General features: G+C 37.1%; 2 protein-coding genes across 8 annotated transcripts in view; one reads left to right on the plus strand and one right to left on the minus strand.

Moving 5' to 3' along the window:
• The window catches only part of FBXO25 (F-box protein 25), a 653,677-nt gene that overhangs the window by 157,457 nt on the left and 474,844 nt on the right, over positions 1 to 21,376 (plus strand). The window lies entirely within an intron of this gene.
• ERICH1 (glutamate rich 1) overlaps positions 1 to 21,376 on the minus strand; it is a 97,066-nt gene that overhangs the window by 45,431 nt on the left and 30,259 nt on the right. For all 7 annotated transcript variants that reach the window (XR_008209983.1, XR_008209980.1, XR_008209984.1 and 4 more), the window contains exon 3: positions 17,202 to 17,336. Coding sequence is in view for 1 of the 7 variants with exons in the window: in XM_052697677.1 (XP_052553637.1) it covers positions 17,202 to 17,336 (135 nt within the window). In the remaining 6 variants the exon portion in view is untranslated. The remainder of the gene's footprint in view (positions 1 to 17,201; positions 17,337 to 21,376) is intronic.

The following is a 21,376-nucleotide window of genomic DNA, read 5'->3' on the forward strand; positions in this document are numbered from 1 at the left end:
TATGAGTGCAGCATGCAGGCTGTTGTTCAGCACCAGTGAAAATTCAGAGCTAGTGATGGTGACTATGTTGAAAAACAGTGGTTTTGTTGCTGAGAATTTTCTGCATCAAATAATATTATTGTGCTTTTTTGTATCTGATGTAGTTTCCATAGAAATAAATAGGAGGCACTACTTTCAGAATATTCTATATTGAGGCCCATGACATGCCCCCAAAAGAATTTGTTTTAAACATGAAACAGTGTAAAAATTCTTTCTTCATTTTACTTGTACAGAACAAAAAGGAGCCTGCTCATAGGCCGCAGTTACAATACCTCACACTAAGTCTGTAAAATTGAAGGTGCTGGATTTGGATGAGAGGAAAACAGGTTTGAGGTCACTTTCTTAGTTTGTTGAAGTAGTAACAGCTTCCTGAACTTTAATTAAGAAGTGCAAATCTGGCAGAAAAAAAAATCTCATTGTAAATGCAAATGTTTTCCTGGGGTCAGAGTACAGCTTCATTTGGCCTTTTCCTGCAAACCTTCAGAACACACATATTTTTTACAGCTGATTAGACAATGCTGGCTGACTAACTTGGTATCATGAATTTAAAATGATTTGTGAGCTTCTGGAATAATTTTATATCTTACATGGTTGCTACTGTTCCTATCTGTACCAAAAAAAACCTCTTTAACACTCTGCTACTGTTACTCTGTTGGCTATGTAACAGGAAACAAAACTAAAATGGTTTTCTCTGCATTTGTTTTATTTTTGGCATGAAATGTCTAAATGGCTGTATACTCTTTTTTTTTTAAGTGAATGATTTATGTTCTTTAAAGGTCCTAAAGATACATGTTTTTATGCACAACTCAGTTCAATTACAATTCTTTCCAAAGGACAGCTCAGCAAGTTGGAAAATGAACCCAGCAGGTCAAGGGAGGTGATCCTCCCCCTCTACTCTGCCCTGGTCAAGTCTCACCTGGAGTACTGTGTCCAGTTCTGAGCTTCCTGGTACAAAAATGACAGGGATCTCCTGGAAGGAGTCCAGCAGAGGGCCACACAGATGATAAAGGGCCTGGAGCAACTCTCCTATGAGGAAAGGCTGAGCGAAATGGGTCTGTTCAGCCTTGAGAAAAGAAGACTCAGAGGGGATCTTAATAATGTTTATGGATTCGATGACCTCTGGAGGTCCCTTCCAGTGCCTACAATTCTGTGAAACATAAGGAAAAACCAAGTAATTTTATAATAAACTGATGAACAGCAATAGAAAACGGGACAGGAACTAAAAAAAAAAAAAGTAAAAAGTAACTTATTAAAAAAAAATAAAGCAAAATAAATCTGCATTAGGATTACAAGTCAGCAGAACACCTCAGTAGCTAAATCAAGTTTCTTAAGGTTCCACTGTAATATCTCATTTGAAATCACATACCTAACTCTTCATAAAATCTATCTTCAGTTAAGTTAGAAAAGAGACAACCCACTACAGGTTTCTGTGCTCTCAAAGAATCAGCAGATTAACTTTGGTAGTCAGATCTCGCTTTCTTCCTGGACTCATTTCATCCTGAAGTACTAAAGAATTCAGGAAAAATCTCATGGCAGTGGCATGACCAGCAAACTGCACCATTGGTTTGGGGCTCTCTGCAGATTGGGGCCAGTGTACTGATGAGCTCTGTGAAGGCAGGACTGGGAATGAGGGGCACCTGATGGAGACAGGAGGGGCTTGCTCGTGGCTTTGGCTACTTTTCTGTGTAAGAGGAGACAAGGGGAGACTGCAGCCCTAATTTTTACTACTCATTCTTTCACTGAAGAAGAGATATGCTAACCAGGACATTACACAAAGTTCACTTTTTCTGCCATTACTTTATATGCAGCAGAGAGTTTCCACTGTACTAGTAAGTACTGTGACAAAAAACCTGGGAGAAATTCACCAGAAAATAATTTAAAATAGCTCAAAATTATGCAGAGCCTTCAATTTATTTGGCTTTGAAGATAAGGATTCAACCATAAGGAAGTATTTGGAATTACTGTCATTAAAAGAGAAGGTATAAAAGAGGGAAGCATAAAAAAAATTATAGAAAAACTGGAACTCGCAGATACATAATATGCAGTGAAGTTGTAATATAATCTCTAGAGACATGTCACTTCAATACATACATATTTAACCAAGCTTGCATTCTTAACAAAGCGAAAACACCTGAGACAGAGTGAAAAGGAAAAGCATTGTGACAAATAGAGTTGAGTCAATTAACTTGACCTTTGCATCTTTACTTACATATTTCTCTACATACATGCAACGATTACAGCATCTGTAAAGCTTTTCTTGAAGTTCTCAAAGCTGTATATATGGTTTTGAGCTAAACTCTTGAAGTGTAATATTTAGTTTCACATGCACACATTTCTGATTATTAGTGGGTGCTGCATATAATTACAGTTTCTGGATGCATGTCAAAGAAAACTATGTTTCAGATTTTTTCCATGGAGAATGTATTTTTGGAGATGATTTAAACATACATCTAAATTCCATACAGGTGAAATATCCTGTAATCTGCCTGAAATTAGAAAAACCGATATACACACACATATATATACACACACAAAGGCAAGAAAATACTGTCCGTTGTATTTGATCATCTCTCATTCTTCCTTGGTGTACTGTTCTTTCAGGAAAGAAGAAAATAAAAATTTAATAATTCTTAGCGTTAAAACACTCAACCTATCAAAGGTGTATTCAAGATTATGGTACCAAAGTTTGGCTGAGCAGCATTTTAGGACTGCATCTATATGCTTTAAAACAATCATGAGCTAGCAAAGCTGAAGAATCACTGAAGAGGAGAAAAACTGAATAGGATAACAGAAAAGGTGTTAAAAAAGAGCCAAAAGTAAACATAAAAAGCACAACAGAGAAGCACAACAGAGAGTGACTTATTAGTAGAGATAAATCTGAGATTTCTATTAGCAAATGCTATGAAGGAGATGGCAATAAAACATGACTTTTTTGGAAGGAGAAAAGCTGGACAAAATGAAGGACAAGATTAAACCCGGATCCTGAGATAAAAACAGAAGAGCTGTATCACTGCTTTATTACTTTAGCTTTTACAAATAAGCCTATAGCTAGTACTGCCATTTCTTAAGGAGCTGTAAGAAGCACAAATTAATATTTCACTCCTACACTGTCTTCAGCTATGTAACAAGTACAGATTACTTGAAAACAGAATCAATCTATTCATTCTCTTCTCTTGCAGAAGGATGGACATTAGGTTCTTCTCAGTAAAAATGCTGCAGTTCAACTGAGGTGTTCAACCAAGATGCACAAGCTACTACAATATTCACTCCTCCTTTTTATTGTGCATTTGAATCCATTTTATGAAAATTTTGAAGAAAACTGAGCCTAAAATGGAGCCCTGTGGAATCCTACCAGTGAGTGTGTGGGGCAGGATGAAAAGTGTCATGTGATATAAAATCATTATTGGTACCAACAAATTTTGCCAATTCCAATTTATTCAGTACACAGGTCTTAGTGGATCTTGTGGCAGTACAATACTGCAATCAGAACCAAAGTGGAACACTGCACTGAGTATCCGTGTCCTGGAAATGAAACTAGTGGGATGTAGATGCAACAAATGAGTACACAATTTTGGTAGCAATAAGAAAAAGTGCAGTAGTTTTGGTCAGCTAGTTCATACTGCTCAAATCAACTGAGTATCTCAAGAATGCACTCAGATTGCTTGTAATGCACTTTGGCTAGATTACAGCAATAAATTTTGTGTGCTGATATTCCTGTCTTTTGCTGTATCAATATTACTTCTACTTTTTCAGCTCTCCACAGATCCCTAGGAAGTAAGAGGGTGAGCAAGACTGATACATGCCACACATAATGCATATCCTACAATACCGAGCAATTGAGATTCTACAATGAAGTAAGGGACTTCCTTTCCATTAGTCTACTACATTTCCACAGAAGGCTGTTACAGAGCATACTCCAATTATGATCCTATTTCCATTTGCAGAGCTCAAATAGAAGGAAGATAGCATGAAACTACCAAACAAAATTATTTAACAAATGTACTGGGAAAGGGAGATGGATGAAGGGCAATTTTCAAAGGTTCCTTGACAAGGGTACAGTTGCACAAGGGGCTATTTGGTACTTTAAAAAGACTGAAACCCGTATCTTTTGTAGAGAGAAATAACCAAAGGCAAAGGATATCAGATCAAGAAATTTCCCAAGTGGAAGCTGAATGGAGACACTCCGCTGAAAACTCTATCAATGCAAGGCTGTAAGCCTACAAACTGTCATAAATTACAACAGCTGCTATAACAGAATAGTGATAAAATGAAACCATTGGGTAGGCTTGATTCTGGCTTCCAGTATGAGGCAGCATCACTTCCACAAGGACTGGATCAGCAGCATGTTCTCTACGTTATGTAAAACACTTACAAAAAACTGCTATATATTAGAAGAGACATGGTTACAACTATGCATGCATTGTTTTTCTTGCTATCTTCATTTTCCTTATCCACTCAGCCATACTGATTGTAAATCTGTTTTTACAGTGTCTAGAGTATTTAAACAGCATGGCAATACAGAATAATAGAAAATCTGCATTCAAACTGCTTTCCTTTTGCACCTATACTTAAAATGTGAGAATTTAAAATGCTACGAGTCAGATTAAACAGAAAAAGCAACACAAGCATTAATAATGAGAGGATAAGTCAGGGTCACATCTTCTGCTTGGTATTCACAAACTTGTCAGTGGGTAGTTTTGAGATGTACGATATAAACGTTTTTGTTCAGTACAAACAGATACACATGCTATAGCAGAGCATGAACCAAGTATATGGCAGTCAATATGAAAATGCCATGTATATTAACAGTGACAGAAACCTCTCCAATATCTGCAAAACAATTTTATCTCCTGCTTTTGCAGATGATGAACTGAGATACAGAACAATGAAGCTCTTAAACAGCCAGAGAAGCAGAGACAAAGCAGTAAATTTACTGACTTGTCTTTCCACTTAATTCAGTACCCTATTGACTTTATCCAGCTGCACCACAACAATTTAAGTACAAAAGCTTAGGTCTTGATTGTATTCATTATGAAATCAGGAGCAGAAAGCAGTCAAGCAGCACTGAATTTCCAAACTGCTGGGGGTCTGCTTGAGTGAGGCAGCAATTACAACAGCATTTGCTGTTTGATTTTTTGCTTGGATCTAAGAAGGTTGTGTCATTGGCTGCTTGTTCACTAGTTCTTCTTCCTTCTTATCAGTTGCCTGCTGTCACTATGACAACAGAAAGGCTGCAACACAGCTGCAAAGAAGGGAAAAAGGGGAGTGTACTCCACTTGAGAGGGGAAAAGGGACTGAGTGGGTGGGGGTAAGAAGTGGTATTGGAAGTTAAACAAATGCATTCAGGATAGAAAAGACCACAGTACCTCTTGATTCTGTGATGCTAAATCATCAGAGAAGGGGACGCTTATAAAAAATGTTTGAAATCACTATAATTGTGCCCCACCACACCAAAAAAGAAAAGCAAGAAAAAATTTCCACAAATATAAGAGCCCTGATTTTCTCTTCCGCCTTCATTTATTGCCACCTGATCAGCTGAACCTACTCCAATCAAATTACAGATATGTAAACTAAAGATTCAGTTTACAAGACTGTATCATGGAAGATGGAACGAGAAACAAAGGAATGAAGGACAAGTGTACCACAGAAAGGAAAGGTAGAGGAGCAGAGTAAAAGGAGCAGAGTAAAAATGTCTCAGCAAAATGCACTTGGTTATTGGTTCTTTTCCTGTTTCTGCACACATTTTCAAAAACAACATTTTTAAAGTGTTTTCTTTGTTGAAACGCAAAGGCATACACTAAGAATAGGGGAGAACAGCCTAGGCACTACAGAAACACACAGGAAGGAGGTCTCATTTCAAAGGTACACTTTTGTCATTCAGGTACGTAATGCTTTTGCAAAAGTATGCATAAAATTAATTAAATGAATTACAGCTTTTGTATATATGTATATATTTTCTTACAATTATAGAAATACAAATCAAAGATTTTTCCTAAATAACACACAGCCATTACCTGTACATGACATTAGTATAATCTCTGTTATTCCTTAACACATTTTCAGCATTTACCACCTTTCCTATCATACAATATGGACTAAAACTCTGGGGCAGAATTCTTTTCTATTAATACTTCTAAAGATGCTTTCCAGAGTGGATTTATTTTTCATGGGGTATTTAACAGTATCTTAATACTGCAAACTATCACACAGGAAGAACTGGAAGATGCTGGATGTGGCTCTGGGCAGCCTGGTCTAGCAGTTGGCAACCTTGCTCACAGCAGCTGGGTTGAAACTAGATGATCATTATGGTCCTTTTCAACCCAGGCCATTCTATGATTCTGTGATTCCATGAACTACTGAAGACTTCAGAAGCATTAAACAACTTGTATCTATGCCATAACACATGAGTTCTGTAATAAACCCATATGCTTGTGGATATATTGGCATTTAGAAGATGTAAATAGTTACAGGCAGTGAAAGTTAGAAATGAGTGGTTTGTTCATTATATATAAACCTTAACTTCATGATTCATACTTAAGAGTTTAGAATGATAGGCCAATCCTGTTTTTAAAGATTGCCCGTAGGCAGAAGTGAATGTCTTGATGAATTTAATGCTCACCTTCAGGACACAACTTGTTTTGTGCCTGTAATACTACTGCAAGATACTGGTAGTCTGGGGATGTTCTATAAAAAAGACTGCCCAAACTACACCTACCTCAAACACATATATAATCTGCATCACATGTAGTGCACTAAAAGAATTACATCCCCCCACCTCCCCAACCAGTCACACAAATCAGCTAGCTTTTGCAGCATGTCCTGGCCCATGATGTCAGACGCACATGTAGGTGGTATGGCAGTAGAGGCTGAACCTTCCCACTTACTGATGGGAACAATTATGAGTTCTTGCCCTGCAACAGATGGCAGCAGAGGGGTAGACTGACAAAATGGTGTCTGCCATGGAACAGTGTACAATGGAAAGGTATGTCAATGAATTCCTCAGTGTGGAAAAAACTGCACCCACTGACATTCATTGATGCTTGCTGAACGCTTCTGGAGACCAAACAGTGGATTGAGAGCACAGTGAGGCAGCGCGTGGTGCGTTTTAGAAGTGACAACAGCTGCAGTGGATCACTGAGGATGCTGTAGATTTTCACAAGCACAGCATGCAGGCTCTTGTTCACCACTGGTGAAAAGGCATAGGAAATGGTGGTGACTATGTTGAAAAACAGGGCTTTGTAGCTGAAAATTTGCTCAATTCTTCTGGTAGCAGTATAAGACTGCAAATATGAGCACCACTGGATCCAGATTTTTATTTTTATTTTTAAATAAGACAGAGACAACAAGTGATTAAATAATGCATCTTAATTCTAAAAAATGCAACCTTGATCTTACAAATTTCAGAAAGAAATCTGAGGTAATTTTACCTATTAGGAATATCATTGCATCTATCAAATGTAAGGTCAGAAAAGAGGACTTTTAAGAGGGAAAACATACCCATCCAACATCTTTACTTGTTTGTAGCTGTAACTAGCTCCAAAATGTCAATAACAGTTAATCTGCAGACAAAATTGGCTGCAGAGAAAGAAGTTGCTTAACCTCATAGACAACTCCTCTATCAAGTTATTGATTTATCTATGAACATCAAGAACATTATGGAAAGGCTTATATTAACAACCCTAACAGAGATGTCATAGCTGCAACAAGCTTGCTTTCCAAGGCTGACAACTGCTTGGAGCAGTCAGCAGCTCAGGAAAAGGCAGCATTTACAGACAGGAGCCAAGCATTCATTTCTGTAAGGACAGTGTGAACATACAGAACTCTATCATGAATAATTGCATCATGCATTAACACACTGCAACAGTGTAAACAGTGACAACCAAACCGGTAGAGTTCTAGTTCAAACCGTTGTCTAGTTCTAGTTCTAGAACTAGAACATCCAAAATAAATTAGGGGAATTAGAACATCAAATATTATTATTATTATCATTTTTAAAGTTACTTGCTTAATAGAAGTACAGAAACAAAATCACTATTTCTTCTTGATGTATTGAAAAGCAATTTTTCAATGTAACAAAACTTCTACAGCAAGTTTACAAAGTGCAAACCCTTTATCTTTCCTTTCTAGAAGGAGAAAGACCCATACTAACTAGGAAGAGAGAAAAACAAACATTACAGCAAAACAGTTTTAGGAGAAGCTGAATAGGGGAACAGGAAACTCTTCCAGCAAATTGTGGAAAAATACAGATATATGCTTATAAATAATACTAATGTGTTAATATTGTGATTTGAAATATGATTTGGTTGATGTGCTGCAAAACACTGATTATAACACTAAATTAAGAGTTGCATTTTAGCATTTCAGTTACTAATGTTATTTGGACATAATGAGGTTCTAAATTAGAATATATATATATTTCATCTGTAAGCACCCCTTTGTTGCTCGATTTATTATCTAATGGAAGAAATCTGGATGGAAGGGACTTAATTAATTTTTGTTTGTAAATGCAATACCCTCAAATCCAGATCTCCACAGCTTCCACTTACAGATACTCAGAAGAGCAACTGTTAATAAGCTTAAATTCCTTAAACTTCAATGTAAATGACTTTTTTTGTAGTTAAGTTCTTTTCTGAACTGAAATCTCTCATTTAAGATCAGTTGCAGTCACTGTTGATTACTGTTACTTGAGATCTACAACAAAGACAATACATATTTTAACACCACTGAGATAAGTGTAAGCATTCATTGATTGATCATCATTTAGAATTGCAGGGATTTTTAATATAAATCTCTTATATCTTCTACTGTTACTTCTTTCAATTAAATTTAAAAAAAAAAAAAAAAAAAAAAGCAAACAAAAACTTTGATCCAATATTAGTTTCTGCAATGACATAACTTTGGGAAATCTGCTGTAACTGGAGTATTGAAACTTGGATGCTAGAACAAGTTAGAATGTTAAGGCACTTAGAATGACAACTGTAAGACATAAGTTACTAATACATATGAAAAATACAAATATTCACTGCTTTGAATCCTCTTTCCTTGCCTGTGAATTCATAGCATTGAAATATAGCTTGAGACTGCTTAAAAAACATAGCTGTCAATGTAAAATTGTATTCTAAGCAAGGTTCTAAGGGGACTGGCAGGAAAACTGGCATTTTCATCAGTGATTAATACTAAAATTAGTGTTGCAACAAAACAATGAGAATAAGCAAATCATACAAAAGCCCTACTTGGTAACGTGGTCCTTAAAAAACAAATGCTAACACACACACTTTAACCAAAGTCAAATACAGCTGCTTTATCAGGAAACATTTTCCAGGAGATCAATGAATCAAATGATCTGAGCTCTTAGGGTAATACTGTGGGAAAAAAAAGTTGGAGCAATTTCAAGCCATAGAAAAGAGACAGTCGTGGGTAGAAATACAAAGACTCTTGCACTTCAACGCATGGCCTTGTTGAAACTGCAAATACTACAAGCAGCAGTGAGGTCATATTTCAAAAGAGGATGCAGTGAAAAAAAAGGAGATACAGGAAAGAGCTACAGAAGTGACTTGAGGACTAAAGTAAGTATTTTAGAGCAACACACCATCAGTGAATCTGTTATATCAAATTAAAAAAGATTGATGGATGAGGACATTATTGTACTTTTTGTGGGAAGAAAATATTGTTTAATAAAGGTTCTTAACTCAAAGGAAGAAAAGCAGAACAACACCATTTTAAAATTGTCTTTTTTTTTTTTTTTTTAATTTTATTTTAAATAGGGTGAGGCCAGTTAACAACTGGAACAAATTACCTATCTATAATGCAGACCCTCTGAATCTTTAAAACACATATGGTATTTTTTTGCAAACAAACTGCTGAGACACACACATTATAAGACTTCTCTAACAGATACTGAAGATTAAATTACATGGTTTAATCATTCCTCTGGTTTCAAATATTATGAACTTTTTTGTAGCCTTTAATTCCACAAGTGGTGCTATCCACCACTGAAAAAGGTTTGCTCGCAGCCTTTGCTGCTCAAAATGTATTGTTCCCTTGGTGTGGTGAGTACATCAGCTCTCTAATGCATCACATTCCCAACCACCCGCCAAGCAGTCAGCACATGATTCCATCTAGCATCATTAATGACAAACACAGGCATAATATAATTAATCCTTCTTAAAATGGCCACCTTAAACCTTAAGTGAATTAGAAGACGCTACAGAAACTTACTTTTAGTTGAACAACAAATCTAAGCATTCCTGCTACAGAACTGCATTCAGAAAAGCAGCAATTTTTAGGAGGTCTGTTGTGGATCCACTCAAAGTCACTATCTCTCATGGACACGGCTAGTAATTTCCTGGGATGCATTTTGCATCTCTGTTCAGTAACTAAACTGACTTGAGAGAGGGATCTCTAAGTCCGTTCCCTCACCTTGAACCTTGAACCTCTTACTGCAGCAGCAGTTCTTTTTAGTAACAGAACTAAACAGAAATAAATAACAAAAATCAAAAGTCCAGATGTCACATCCATTAACAACTGACTCGTTTGCATCTCTCACATGCAACTGCACTGCCTTGGGCCAGCAAACAAATTTAACTAGGTGAAGTTATTTCCCAGACAAGTACCTTTCATATTATTTCTGACTTGTCAGTTCTCAAAATGTAGAGGAAAATAGTTTGTTTACTTCCATTTCTCTAACTTGATTTCTTTACAGCATGGGAATAAAGTATATAAACTGGACTCTCTTTCTCCTAGCTAAAGCATTATCTCATAGTCAAGTTTGTCCTACTCCCCTAACGGGTAGGACAATGCACAGATAGGTCTTGCTTCTTCTGTCTGTGTAGAAGACTTCAGACAAACTGGTAGGTTATTAAAACATAGTAACAGCAGGACACCATCAGACAATTAATGCACTGCGGATCAAGATTATGATGGAAAAATAAGTGAGATTTGACAAGAAAAAGAATTATGAAATAAGAAATTACCTTACAGTACATTTCTCTTTTAGTTTTCTATTCTTCCAGGTGCCCTAACTTTAACATAGACTGTTACATACGCAGTCTATTTTCCAAAGTCCCTGGGTCAAGTGTTTGCTCTGCTATTAATCTAAGAAACATCAAATAGCTCTTTGGGAATTGCATAAAGGTATGAATTTAATATTAAAGCATTTTGTGAAGAAATAACATTCCAGTCTACCTTGTGCATAATAAAATTATTTCGTATGTTCTTTCTTAATATATTTGCTTGTACTATTAAACATGAAATGTTGCTGGAGAAATCAATTGTCTTTCAGACGGAGTACAGCTACGTTTTTAGCATTTAATTGTAATTAAAAATATAGCCTTTTACCTGTCTTCAAATAACTAGCAAGAGCTAAATCTTACAAAATAAACAAAACAAAACAAAGTTATTTCTTAATATTAAGTTAATGAACACGCAATTAAACTTTCCTGAATTCTCCTTTTATTGAGAACATCTTTTGATAAGTGATAGTGTATCTGTTAAGGAACTACTCTCAAAGAAATATTTCTCAGCAAACAAATAATAAAAACAAATGAATTGAATCAGCGATCAAAATTAGAGAGTTTCAATCTGCGCAGATACTGACTTTGATACTCATCTATAGCTTGACATCACACGTTTTTATGCCTTCATCAAAAGTATAAAATCTACAGCTAGAAGAGAGTTAGCAATACATTAATATGTACCACAGCAATTATATTAAAAATAAATCTCTTTTTATTTCTTCTCTTCAATATTCCATTCAATTCCTTCAACAAAACATTGATCTGACCACACCATTATAGTGACTCAATTCCGACAAAACATTCAAATCAAGGAAGATCCTAAAAAAGCTTAGGTGTAATTTATTGCTCTAAGAACAAGGATAAATTTAACTTTCATTATTTTATTGGAAGACAAAAGAGTTTTAGATTTTCCTTCTCATTACTAAAGATTAATTACCACCTGCTTACATAAACAAACCCAAAAGAGCAACTTTATTTAACTCCACTAAGTCATTTATGCATATACCACAAGTTAACCATACCCTTACCCTTATGCAATTCACCTATTTGACACAAGAGGGAAAAATATTTGGAAAAGTATTTGAAATGTTAAAAGCAGCTTACAGACATAGATGGAGAAAATGTCACACTGAAATCCTGTAGATCTACTTTTTTAGTACTTCTTGACAAGGTTCATTTAATTATGACAAGACCAACCATAAGCTACAAGTTTAGATAAAAGGAAGAATCAAATATGTTTGATATGTTTGTATTTGCTTACAAGAAGTTTATGTACGACTGTAATTAACTTCGACTTTCAAATAACTTTTTAAAAAGGGTAATATATAAATTCATATTCTAGTGACTGAATATTTCCTTTCTTCACAGATGAATGTAATCCAGTCAAGTATCCGCCATGATGCATCTACTCCTCCTGATAATCTTATTATATTAATTTAGATAGACACATATTTGGTTTTCCTCATTTATGGGAAAAGTTATGTAAGAAATCTGTGCTGATATGTAATTAAGTTCACAGAATGACAGAATGGCAGAGGTTGAGACCTCTGGGTCCATCTGGTCCAACCCCTGCTCCAGCAGGGACACCCAGACATGGGTGCCCAGGGCCACATCCAGGCAGCTTCTGGAAATCTCCAAACTACCCAACCTTTGGGCAGCCTGTGCCGGGGTTCCATCACTCACACTGTACTTAAATGCTTCCTCGTGTTCAGACATACCCGCGTGTTCTATTTTGTGCCCACTCTGCCTTGTCCACTAAAATCTGCAACTGAAGAATTTTAATCTCAAAATACAGTTGGATTATTTTAATGAGATAGGCTCAATAAACAACAAAGTCATTTTCTGTTTATTAGAATTTCAGCAGAATTTATTTCCCTTTCGTCTGGGTGTGAAAGCTAAAAATGGCTATCAGGGTGCTAGATGCAGCATGAAATCTGTAGTAAATGGATGTGGACTTGAACAAATTAAATTAAAAAAAAAAAAAAAGGCACAGCCTCTCAGAGCTTTAACCTTATCTGAGTTGAATGAACATAAACTGAAGATGTACTCTTGCCATTTATCATTGTCAGATTTTAACTAATCCACTTAGCTATCTGAGGGGTTTTGTTGTATATTTGAAAGCCACACAGATTTTGACCTCCGAGTTCATCCCTAGACATTTGCTCAACTACATTTCTAGTCTCAATAAATGCATGTCTGATTATTTCTTTGATTTACTTCTCTAAAATTATTTCACAGAAAATTCAGGAATTAAATGGCACACTTAATGATGACACAACATCTTTGAGAAAGGCAACATTGCTTAGAATCATAGAATCACAAAATCATAGAATGACTCAGGTTGGAAAAGACCTTAAAGATCATCAAGTCCAACCACAACCTAACCATACTACCCTAATTAACAACCCTCTGCTAAATCATGTCCCTGAGCACCACATCCAAATGAATTTTAAACACATCCAGGGATGGTGACTCAACCACCTCCCTGTGGAGCCTATTCCAGTGCTTAACAACCCTTTCTGTAAAGAAGTGTTTCCTGATATCCAACCTAAACTTACACTGGTGCAACTTAAAGCCATAAGTGCTTAAGTGGCAAGATCTCTGAGCTTTCATCCCTACAGACATACAGAAGAGGTTAAACAACATACTTTTTTTTTTTTTTGCTTTCCTATGCATGTCTCATCACATTTTAATGTATTTTTTTGTCTGTTATGTTTTACACTCAAATCAGAAAATGAAATAATCCACGGTGTGACTGCTGAAATTGTTCTTTTCATGCTTTATGAGCATTGCCTGAAATTACAGTCTTCACCCCAATTTTGTATATATGCTTAGATTAATGTAAAATTAACCACACCCCCCAGAGCCTTGCAAAATTAGCATTGATGCCTAAACTCATCTTTAGATGGAACCAACAAGAGCCTTCAGCTGCAGCAAGATCTAGCATACATAAAAGAACAGTGAAACAAATGCAAATGTAAAAAGGGTGGTAAGAAAATTTCTCTACATGGAGATTTCCTTGCCTGGCAAGAATACAGCTGATCTTATCTTGCGAAGAGCAAATGGCTCCACACGTTACTTCAAATGTAATTTTTTTTTTTATTCTGTGATAATGTGTAAAGTCAAATAACAAACCAGTCAAAAAATAAAAGCCTCTCAAAACTCCAGATGTATTTGCTAACTGTAACACAGTGGCTAAAGCTGAAAATCTACTCTTACTGAGCACTGAGACTGGGATCAGATGTAAGAGATCACCATCAAACAGTTGATACGGTCACTAAGCAACACCAGAACACTACTCTCTGCTATCATAGTTGGAAAGTAGTCCCTTCAGATGGGACCTCGACAGGCTGGAGGGCTGGGCTCGGGTGAACCTAATGAGGTTCAACACGGCAAAGTGCAAGGTTTTGCATTTGGGCCGGAAGAACCCCAGGCACCCGTACAGGCTGGGAGGAGTGGTCCTTGAGAGCAGCTCGGCAGAGAAGGACCTCGGGGTCCTGATGGACGAGAGACTGAACATGAGCCAGCAGTGCGCTCTGGCAGCTCGAAAGGCAAATGGGATCCTGGGCTCCATCAGGAGAGGGGTGGTCAGCAGGGACAGGGAGGTGATTGTCCCTCTCTACTCGGCTCTTGTGAGGCCCCACCTGGAGTACTGTGTCCAGGTGTGGAGCCCTCAGTACAAGAAAGACATAGAGATCTTGGAAAGGGTCCAGAGGAGGGCGACTGAGATGATCAGGGGGCTGGAGCACCTCCCCTATGAGGACAGGCTGAGGGAGTTGGGCTTGTTCAGCCTGGAGAAGAGAAGGCTGCGGGGCGACCTCATTGCAGCCTATCAATACCTGAAGGGAACCTACAGCCAGGAGGGGAGTAAACTCTTCAGAAGGGCTGATAACAGCAGGACTAGGGGAAATGGATCCAAGTTGAAGGAGGAAAGATTTAGGTTGGATGTTAGGGGGAAGTTCTTCACAAGGAGAGTAGTTAGGCCCTGGAACGGGCTGCCCAGGGAGGTTGTGGATGCCCCGTCCTTGGACGTGTTCAAGGCCAGGTTGGACGGGGTCCTGGGCAACCTGGTCTGAATGTGTACGTTTGGTGGCCCTGCTAGGCAGGGGGGTTGGAACTACATGATCCTTGAGGTCCCTTCCAACCCAGGTGATTCTGTGATTCTGTGATTCTGTGAAAGTTTTGTTCTTGCTTTTTTTTTTTTTTTTTTTTTTTTTCCCCCTGAGGTAAGAGAGGGAAAAAAAAGATGAAATGTAAAACAAGTGACATCATTGCTCAATAATCTACCCACTGTAAAACTTAGATGAATACTTATGCGACCCTCAGAAGGCACGATTTATGCAATCCTAAATTCTAGTCTGTTCTACTGCTATGCAGTATATCAATGTATAATATGCATCACCATGTATTCATCTATTTGTAGATTTTAAATTGTAGCTGAGTAACTCTACCACAAAGTTCTGTACCAACACCTCAGTAAGAATGCACAGCAGCCAGTGCACTGAGAGAGCTCTGCCATCAGCTTTTATTTAGAAGTAGCCTAAGTCCCTGCCTAAAAGTTAATGTGACAGGGCTATTTACCTGCAAGGTACTGTGAGACTTAATTTATCATCTGCAAAATAAAGAAGGGGAATGTCCTTCTGATGACTGAAAGAAGACCACATCCAAGAGTAAGAAAACATAATGAAGTACAGAGAAGAGAAACTGCTTCTATATGAGAATAAACCACAGTTTAAATCTGAAATGCTATAGGACAGAAACCCAAAATGCTGTCCAAAGAGAACAATGTAATTCAAATGTGAGTCAGTTAGTTTAGGAACAGACTCGGGATTGAATGCGAATCCTATCTAACAAATGGAAATGCAGAAGATACAGTTGGGCATTCGAATCTCTTAATTTCAATAGCAACAAGACGTACTACTGTTTTACTTTGATAAAGGCATTTCTTCCCCACTCCAATAAAAAGATCTCTTAATTTCACAGTGAGAAAGTACATTACTGAAATGCCACCACAGTATTTTGGTAATTCTACTCATATTCTGATTCAGGTATGTATCATAGCTTCTTCATGGAATGTTTCCCCACCAAAGGTGAGATGCATACCTACGTGTTAGAACCAGGACACTAACGACAGGTTATGTCATGAATGGAGCTCAGAATAGAGTACAGACCCGCATTTCAAGCTGAAAATTCACCCCTTTAGGTACTGTTTTCAAAAGACAAGGCACTGTTGTCTTTCTATATTTCTAAGTTGAATCACAGCTTTTCCTTAAATTTAGAGAGTTGCTAGGCTGAAACAAACAGTAGTTTAATAAATAGCACTTATTAAATGTTTTATTTCAGGAGGCTCACCTGGATATTTCCTTTGCTGTAGATTGCTATTAATAATATAGTAGCAAATGACAGCAATAGACAATTCAGAAAAAACATATCCATAGGAACACAGTAATTGAAAAAAAAAAAAAAAAAAACAAACCTAAATTGATTTGTTTTATCTAAGATTAGCACTTACTTCTAAGACAGATGATATCAATTTAATTCCAGCAACTTCACTGGGATTGCCATGTTTCTTAACAAAGCTCACTCAGAAACCACTCTAGAGATCATGCCCTGCTTCTCTTGTAGCAGACAAGTTCTAAAGTGACCTGGTCACAGTTCCTCATCAGAAAGCCTCTCAAAATCTATGGAACGGTATCTATTTCCATCACAATCAATCAGGTGAATTTCTGCTGTAATTGAGAGAGGTCACTCTGAAAGAATGTTAAACCTCTGCCCAACTCCACACAACTTCAGCAGTAAGACTTACCAGTAGAGCTGTATCTAACGTTACATCTAAGACCAACATGATGTAAGTGGGCATAATATACATGTGGTACTCAAATGGGAGGTGCTGAAGACTTCCCAATTTCAATAAGGTCTACAGCACTGTAAGGCTATAACCAAATGCTGAATCTGGTCTGCAAGCTAACAAAGGAAATGAATCTAGAAGAATGAACCCATCTCATTTTGCTTATACTGCAAAACAGTGACACCCACTGGCAGCAACACTTTAAATACTTAATTGTTGCAATTTAAATCTACTTGGTAAGGCTTGCGAGAATGTTTCCCAAAGAAAAATTAATCACAGCAACAAGCAGACAAACTTACCTGTAGAGTCAGCACTACCCTCGGAGTTTTCAGAAACTGTAGTGTTATCAGTATCTGGAATAGCTGCAACGTAGCCCTCAGGAGGAGGACTCACAGTGTACACTCTCCTTGGAGGCGAGATTGTAGTGACACTACCTACAAAACAGAAAAACAAGGTGTCTGGCTATTGATCTCAGTAAAGATTTTCTCAAACATTTTCACAATTACAGCAATGATAACAAATGGTCCCTTAAGGATGAAAATAAAGTAAGAGAATGGCAGATGTGGCATGATCAAATAATTCAATGATTGACAAAAGTGCAATGATTCTGTAGCAGCTGCACATAAATAAATAATCTAGGGGTTAGTTCTTTCCATTAGAAATGTCAGTGAACAATTCTGCCCTAACTTAGCAGCAGCTTCCACTTGCAGTGCTATTTTACAATCTATTTTTCCCTCATCAACATGTGCAGACACTTTTTGTGTGTGTGTGTGTGTGTAGGGGGGGGGACTGCTCTGTAGAAGATGTAGGGATTACAAAGTGACACAAGTAATAGAAAAAGAATCACAGAACTTCAGTTTGTCCACCTACAGACCTTTTAGATGTAGTCTAGCTGCTGTTACAAACGCAGGAAGGTAAAGTGGGCTTGAAAACCACAAAGGAGTAAGTGTGCAGTTCACACCCAATAGAGTTCATCTCCCCACCTCTTTTCCATTGAAATCTGGGGGAAATGTGTCAAGCAGGAGCCTTCCAACTTCTTCATTGCATGGGAAACATTATTTGTGATGATAGCAGTAAATTGTTTTCGTAGGACCTCTTTCACCTTTAAAAAGTTACTCAGAAATATGTGCAAGAGTGATAGTATACATCTTTGTATGAATGAAACATATGAAATATGTGTTACAGTTAGATGAAATTAGTCCAAATACCACTTTTTTGTTTGTTGGTTTCTAATTAGTAGTGACAACAGGAGAGATCAACCACATGGAGACAAAAGATCTTCTAGAAGGACGAGATGATCAGGCTCTCTCCTGGTGTTTATTTTAGATAATTTTAGATGGTTTGGCATGTTCTTTCTACATTGGCCAGCACTGACACAACACAAAGCTTCCCTCCTTGAAGGTAATTTGGAAATTTGCTCTTTTAAAGCATATAGATGAAACTTGTAGCATTATTTGGAAAAAAAATTCAGGCACACATGCTTAGCCTCCTCATTTCACAAATTTGCCAGAAGACCTGAGATGATTCAAGCCATCACCAAGCTGTAGCAATAGTTAGACTACTACTTCAATATTCAAAATGCAGTTGTTGTCTAGCAGAAATAATTCTTGTTAGGAATCAATCTTTCTGTAATTAAATAGCTTTGTTTCCCCTAGTCCTTTCTCTATCCACATATGTAACTTAATCATACATGTTGAAATTTCTCGGATAAAACATTGTAAAAAATTTTGGCTTGACTGATTATCTCAGATTTCTATGCTGATTACATTCAGAACACTTTTGAAAAGCTCCACTACAGTTGTTTTTATCATCAGGATGCAACCCTTTTATTTTGAGAATACGTTAGAAAATGACTGTTTTTCTTGAACAAGAAAGAAAATTTCAAACAGATGTTGATGATGCTCATCATACAGAACAATAAAGGACATTAAATAGTTAATACAGTATGATGAAGAGCAATTATGTGATTTGGAAAAAGATCCACTAAAACTAATTTTGAGTAATTCTCTAATAAGTCCCCTTTGCTAAGCTGATGTGAAATGACAGAACGGGTAGCACCTGCATTGATTTCTTTCCCTATCTTCCCTTGTTGATGAATGATGAAGTGCTGATTGGTGACAATTTTAAATTACAAGAATGCATACATATATCTTTTATTATCCTCTTCTGAATAATTTCAACATTTTTCCCCCATGTTTCACCCTTTTCATCTTAGGTTCAAGTTCTATAAGAACAAAGACAACCATAAAGACCATTAACCTCAATTTGCAGAAGACTAATTTAAACTTTTTAATCACACCAGAACTGACTTTACAGGGACATACTACCTAAGACAAAATAGTTTAACGCAATAGGATTTAGGAGAAAATCTGTAACATCTAATGTTATGAAGAACAATAGCAATTTTTATTACGTAAAAAAAGAGTGAGGACTCAAATTTAAGTTGATCTGTTTAAGTGGGAGTCCCTAAATGACTTTTATTTACCCTATGTACATCTTGAATTAGTTTACAAGCTATGAAGAAAGCATTAGTATTTGTCAATCCAGTATGCAAAGTCAAACTGCTACTGGATCATAAAAACTGTACATGCTCAACTGAACAACATCAGCATCCAACTATCTCCCATTCTCAAGACATTAAGTTTGAATTTTTCCATACTGTGGCCAATCTCCCTGGGCTAAGGATGGATTATAAAATCCTAAACGTTGTTGTAAAGCAAAAAAACTTTTTTTCTTTCCTTTCACTAATGAAAGTAATCAAATACTGAAGTACTCTAGAATTCCCTCCTTTCTAACGGTTATGCCATGAATTCACCAAACCACTGAATAAAGAGACAAGACCAAAATGGCCAAACTGGTTACAATCAATCTTAAAGTGATTTGTTGCAGAATTATTAAAAAAATCAACACGCACAATGTAGAGTGATTCACTTTTTTATAACGTTAACACATCATATGAAATTGAACAAATGCAGTCATCCAAGAGGTGGAGTGGATGTCTTTTCCCTACCTACTGTGTCACAAAAAAAAAAAAAAAAAAACAACCTCAAATGTCTTACTGTATCTGCATACATTAAATAGATAAATGCTCAACTACAGGTTGCCCACAGGAAAATGGTCAACAGTTCATGATGTTTTATTTTGATCAGAAAAAAATATATTGAAAGAATGCTTACAAAACAAAATGAAAAAATACTGTTCTTGAAGGTAACCAAGAATACAGAACAAATAATCAACTTCTATGCATATTGTTTTGTACCACATTCCCCACACAAAGCTCCACTGCATATAAACCAATATTTTGCACAGAGTAGGGAAGTGTATGTAAACACACTTACCAAAGTTACATCCACAAGCACACCAGCAGCGTGGCTCACTATGTTATCACTGCCTACTCTATGACAAGCAAGTATAGGACCTCTTAAGGAGCTGAGGGTAAAGCTTCCATCCTACCTTAGCCAAGTGAAATTTCCAACTGCTTGTTCTGTTATCATTTCAGGTAAAGACAGTATGTTTTGTTTCAGGCTAATTTCAGAATCATAAAACTTTTCCCCACCTGCAGCTCCAAACGCAGTTTCCATATCATTGCCTAGACAGAAAGCATGCTTGGCAACACTAACAATGCAGATGTGGCTAGCATGCGTTCACTCACTCATGGCCCTATACTTGCTAGCAAGTAAAATTAAACTCTAGGTAGTGTTAAAGCTTCTGGTATTTGTGGTGTGCTGGCCCCAGGGAGCAACCAAACTCCCAACCAGCTACTTGCTCCTCTCCCAGCAGGAGAGCAGGGTGGAGTGAGGGAACAGAAAGAGCAGGAGTGAGAAAGTTCCCAGGTCCAGATTAAAACAAGGACATCACTTATCAATTACTGCTGTGGGCAAACCAGACTTGGCTAAGATAAATTAATTTCTCACCAGTTCATTTAAACATTATTTACAGGTTCAGGTATTTGGAAACAAACTGTCTTGCTATGGGACTATTTTGGAACCAACTAGAGCTGGTTGTTCCCAGAATGGGGCAGCCACTTCTCACAGAGGTGATCCCTGCAGATGCTCTGCTACCAAAAACTTGCATCTTAAACAATCTTAAACTCTCTAGTAGAGCACTTTGCTGGAACTGAGAAAGCCTCAAAATGAAGTACTTTGTTTCCACACAGTGAAACTAGTAGAACAAACAGAGGATGGATGATCAGTGGTCTGCTAAAACCTCTCACCATCTTTCCAAACAGTAGTCAAGAGGCATGTTAGCTGCACTTGACAACAGAAAATAACTCCTTGAAAGCTCCCAACTATCACTTCTCCATGTGGAGAGGAGAGTTTATTTTCATAATAGATCCTTATGGAAAACCACAAGAAGACAGGGATGGATGCTGGATCAAATCCAAGGTCTTATTAGTCCAATGTTATGCCTTCTACAGAAGTCAGTCATCTTCAGATTAGCATTTACCATTTTACACCATCACGGTACATACAAT

The sequence above is a fragment of the Tympanuchus pallidicinctus genome, unplaced genomic scaffold (genome assembly GCF_026119805.1).
Source record: "Tympanuchus pallidicinctus isolate F22 unplaced genomic scaffold, pur_lepc_1.0 scaffold1, whole genome shotgun sequence".
Classification (NCBI taxonomy): domain Eukaryota; kingdom Metazoa; phylum Chordata; class Aves; order Galliformes; family Phasianidae; genus Tympanuchus; species Tympanuchus pallidicinctus.